The 5550-nt window shown below is 30.3% G+C and overlaps 1 protein-coding gene across 1 annotated transcript in view; it reads left to right on the top strand.

The window, feature by feature from the left end:
• Hand (heart- and neural crest derivatives-expressed protein) overlaps positions 1 to 1095 on the top strand; it is a 61540-nt gene extending 60445 nt beyond the window's left edge. The window contains exon 5 of the mRNA XM_017626319.1: positions 603 to 1095. Coding sequence (XP_017481808.1) covers positions 603 to 683 — 81 coding nt within the window. The 3' untranslated portion in view covers positions 684 to 1095. The remainder of the gene's footprint in view (positions 1 to 602) is intronic.
• Positions 1096 to 5550: the final 4455 nt, after the last annotated feature.

The following is a 5550-nucleotide window of genomic DNA, read 5'->3' as shown; positions in this document are numbered from 1 at the left end:
TGACTTTTGCTAAAATTTCAAAATCAAAAGTTATCAAAACAAATTCTATGGGACTGAGAAATATTATTTTCTACTTTTTAGTCCATTTATAAAAGCGTTGTATATTAAAAAGTTTTTTTTATATTATTTATTTTTATTTAAATTTATTCACAATTAAAATGTTCGTCCCTCGCNCTTTTTGTTTATTGTTAAATACAAAATTTTAAATAATGAAAATCAATAATCAATCAATTAATCTGTCTTGAAGTGANATCGCCGTTCGGAGTCGGCGTAAAACTGTAGGTCCCTCCGCTTTGTGTGACAACATCAAGGCGCACGCCACAAGTCGGAGGAGAAGCTCGGCCAAACACTAACATATGTGTAAGCGCCAATAATGTATATAATGTTTCCAAAAACGGTGATAAGTCATGACCTCTTTGGCACGTCATGGCTATATTGAATAATTCATTGGAAATAATGGCACGTGTCGCCAACCTTATATAAAATACATTAGTTACATACTTTTCGCGATATCTTCGTTTGCACCTGTTAATTTATTTCTCTTTAAGATTTGTGTACTTAATTTGACATTTATCTATTTCTTCTTGACTTTCTCTTATTAGAACATTCAACGATCCAACAAAGGACGCACCGGCTGGCCACAAGATGTCTGGGCTTCGGAATTGATTCCTGATCAGGAGTGATAAATATTATTGTGATTTCTACTTTTTGTTTTATTAAGTTGTAAGATAAAAGCGAATACAATATTTTAATTAAGCGCTTAAATAATATATTGTTCTTCAAAGGGGGACATCGAACCGCTATTGCTCGCTAATAGTGCATGTATGGTTTTTTAGTATTATACGTATGCGTACACATATGTATGTATGTATTACTAAAGACACACATGTAACCAATTAATACATACCTGAATTATTAAATGTCGTTAATTTTGTTTTTAGATATGGATATATTATTTACGCGTTATGATTTAGTAATTATTTTTAAGTATGCAAGAAGTTCAGAAAATCAACTTCAAATAAATATCAAAACACAAGGTCTACAAACATCTCTAAAATCCCCTAATTAGCATATATGCATGTATATACATATGTATCTACTAGTTTGCATGTTGGAATGTCGAAAATAAAATATACCCCTTTTCAAATACAATTCGATTTTCATTATGCCTAAAAAAATTTAAGAATTGTTTTATTGTTTATAAATTTGGGATTGTATTGCAGCTTCCTATGAACGCACGTGTTCGGAAGTACTTGAACACTTGAAACTAAAGATTTGTTTTGATTGAGTTTGTAACCCTTAAAATCGAAAATAATCTTATAAACAAAGTTATTTTTGTATATTTCAACCTAATTAACCCGGAATAAACATCCACTTGCACTTACGTGTGTATGCATGTATGTATGTACATATAAACATTTACACATCAGAAATATGTTTTTATTTAGATTTATAAAGATGTGTGTATATAAGATTACCTTACAAGTTGATATATACATATGTATGTGAGTGCATACATTCATATTTACGTATGTACATACATACATACATATATATAAAGGTAAGCTAATTAACCTCTAGTTTTTTATACGTTTGTACCAGGGTTAGAATTACGGCAAGCCTAAATCGGAGTAAATGAGGTGAAAAACGTAGCAGAAAATAAAATTCCGTAGTATAATTTGTTTTCTTTTTAGATAAGAATGTAAAAATAGCATTACATTACCCTTTAATTGCGACCTGCAACTATACTTTTTAGTATCTATAACACAGCAGTAGCGTAAAAATTTACAATATTTCTTATATTTACCAAAAATTAAAAATAGGATGTGTTTAATGACAAAGATATACCTTCTAACTAGAAATGGCAGTGATTAATCATTTCATTAAATTAGTCGATTATTTTTGTCCAATTTACGATTTAATTATATCGTAGTTTTTTGTTTCATTAATCGATTGTAAAAATATTTTCAAGAAATATGAGTTCTGTAGTTGTCTAAAATCCATCCATCGAACATTCTCTTGTGATAGCTGTATCAACTTTACTCGACCCGAGGTTCAAAAAAATATATTTCAAAAATTCGTTAGCATTGGCCTCAGTAATGAAGTTCTTGTGAAATGATGAGATTTAATACGATTTTTGAGGAAACTTACACAATTACAAATGTACTACTCTACACCGCTTTACCCACCATCTTCTTCGATTTTCTTGCGCAAGTATAAAAGAGCACTCATTGCAGTATATGAACTAAACAAAAAAGTCTTAGGGCCGTTTTTTCAAGTAACTTTTCAAATTTATGTCGCCTTCAAACATATTTTTTTCTAAAAAAAATACTACAGATGCTTTCCATTCNAAAAAAAATCTTCGCTATTAGAGATTTGGGTTGATTGTAGTTCAAAGTGTCTCTTTCCCGGTAAAAAAGTTTGAGAGAAAAAAAAATACACTTTTTGAAAAATTAAATTTAAAAAAAAATTTGCACTTTTTGTTTATTGTTAAATACAAAATTTTAAATAATGAAAATCAATAATCAATCAATTAATCTGTCTTGAAGTGACAAGAATTACTGACATTTGAGTAAAAACATTGTTGGAATCTATTACATTTTGACAAAGTTATGGGCATTTCAAAAAAACATTCTCACTGTCAATTCGAATAATCGATTTTTGCCTGAAAAACAAATTCGCGTTTAATTCGGCCGAAAAATTTTTCCGAGCCAAAAGAAAAAATACGTATCACATTATTTGGACCAACAAACAATGTATTTGAGTTTGGTCGAAATTAAAAATCATGCTCGTACCTGACCGGTTGTCTGGGAATGGAAAGCATCTACACTTTTTTAAATAGGAGAGATCAAAGGGTGATTGTCTTCCAACGGTACATAATTCTTTAGCTTTTGAAAATATATGTATAAGGACATAAAGTATTATGTATTTAAATTGAGATAAGCTGCATTCTTATGGTGATTTCGTTTCAACCAAAAAATGTCGCCTTTTGACAGCACCTTTCTCTTTTTGTGCTCAATTTTAAAATCGATTATTAATCGATTAATTGTGGAATAATCGTAAAAATATTTTCAAGAAATAGGAGTTCTGTAGTTGTCTTAAACGGCGTTTCCACGACAACCGAATCACGTGGTTCGCTCTCTCAATTATGAACGGCGAATCAACGTGTTTACACGACACATTCGTGATTCACTTTGCATATCTGCTTCTTGTTCTTTGCTTTTGTTTGATGTTTAATTTGCTGTTTATTGTGCATTTCAACGGTGGAGAAAAAATTTGCAGTGGTTAATTAGCTAAATCAATAGTTTTAACGAATCTAGCTATTTCTTAAATGTTTGTGCTGGTGGGGATGTGTGTGGTCTATGTGTTTTGACAGCCGTTATCGATAAAAATTAGAGAAGACAACGATTTGTTCTTGATTCGCATGTTGTGTGGATCTGAATCTCCTACGAATGAAGTGATTCGCTCTCAAAATTTTGTATGGCGAATTACGTGATTCGGTTCTTAATTGGGGCGCCAATCACGAATGAGACCCGAGGTTCAAAAAAATATATTTCAAAAATTCGTTAGAATTGGCATCAGTGATGAAGTTCTTGCGAAATGAAATAATGTGCACAGATGTCACAAGATGAAAGAGTTACTATTTATGTGAATTGTCAAGTCCTAGAACTAAAGTGGAAAATCATCGACGCTTGGGAGGAAATAAAAACTGTTTACCCAAAACTTAACGGACTTTTAAAAAAAATACTTACTAAACTAAATGGTACCTCGTGTCGGCTAGAGTTACCAACCGTACTATAATATATAGTATTTTTTCGGTCAGAGTACTGTATACTGTTGATAACAATATATAATGCAAAATACTATATTTATTCTGTTATAAATATAAATATGGATATTTCAGTAATTTGCAAGAAAAAATGCGCATTAAAATGGAATACTGAAATAACAATGTTAAATGAAATATTCTTTAAAGTAAAAGGTCATAGTGAGTTTATAATCAAAAAGGGTAATATATTGTTAAAAATACTGAGAATGAATTACCAAATTCTTCAAAAAATTCTTTCATTTCTTACAAACAAAATGACTGCTAAAAGTGACACTGATAAAAATGATCTTTTGATTTATATTAATTTAAATTTTTTATGGCATATTCCAAATTTACGTTCGATTCTAATGCCCTGTATGCAGCCATCAAGAAAACGGTCAAGAAAATATTGCCATTATTTCGTGTATGTGTCCAAGGAATTTTGACATTTTTGATACTTCACAGCCTGTTGACTCACTCTTTCCTCAAGAATTAATGGAACGGGCATATATTTCTGTTGCAAACCTGGGTTTCCTTGTGCCCTTTTTCACAAAAAAACCGTAGTAGAAAGCGTACACAGAGAAATTTTCGTTTTCAAATTTCTATAGAACGTTTTGCTTTTAAAAACGTTTTGACCCAGGTTTTGCGCCTAGAATATTTAGAACGAAAATTTTGTTTCTGATACGCACATTTTTAAATCGGTTTTGAAAACGATCGTTTGATAATTGAACATGCGCATGTTGGAATTTAATCCTAAAATGTCTTCTTCGTTTTAAAAGTATGCGTTCTCGAATATTATATTCAAATTTTATTTTTATTAAATCACAACAAGTCGTTTGGAACACACATTGTCAAAAATATATTGCTATATATACTTATAAATAAGTTACAACATTTAATAAATGAAATACAGAGGTTATGTATTTATGTATGTATATACTATATCGATGGCTGAGTGGAAGATCGACCTATCTCGGCTGCCAGTTCGAAAACNCTTGTCACTTCAAGATAGAATGATATAATTATTGATTTTCATTATTTAAAATTTTTTATTTAACAATAAACAAAAAGTGCAATTTTTTTTTTTTAATTTAATTTCTCAAAAAGTGTATTTTTTTTCTCTCAAACTTTTTTACCGGGAAAGAGACACTTGGAACTACAATCAACCCAAATCTCTAATAGCGAAGATTTTTTTTTCTGAGTTATGAATTTTTATTGAAAATATATGTTTTTGTGGTACATACTACAATATTCTTATATTGTTTAACTAAATGGAACATATGTATGTAATATATCAGCAAAAAATACAGCCGTGATCATTTTTTGTGTATCAAATAGATATTAGAACACACTTTCCACCATACAGTTTCGAAATACAAAATCTCATTTTCCCGCTTTTTATAATCGAAACTGTATGGTGGAAAGTGTGTTCTAATATCTATTTGATACACAAAAAATGATCACGGCTGTATTTTTTGCTGATATATTACATACATATGGGCATTCCCATGGTGGCGCACGTGACAGTCGTACGATTTCAATGTGATACAAAAAAGGAATACCATTTGTTTTCTTTAACTTTTTTGGGCCATTGTATAGCACATAATTAGCTCTATATTTAACCGAAAAATGAAATCAATCGAACTGCTTGGTCCTGAAATATAAGCATTTAAAGAGAGTGTCGTTACGTGACAAAAAATGGAAGTTGATTTTTTCTTTTCTTACAAAATCGCAAAACTCTG

The sequence above is a fragment of the Rhagoletis zephyria genome, unplaced genomic scaffold (assembly GCF_001687245.7).
Source record: "Rhagoletis zephyria isolate East Lansing unplaced genomic scaffold, Rhagoletis_zephyria_1.1 Rzeph_scaffold_00003, whole genome shotgun sequence".
NCBI lineage: Eukaryota > Metazoa > Arthropoda > Insecta > Diptera > Tephritidae > Rhagoletis > Rhagoletis zephyria.
Note: the sequence above shows the minus strand (reverse complement) of the source record. Positions and strands in the feature narration are given on the sequence as shown.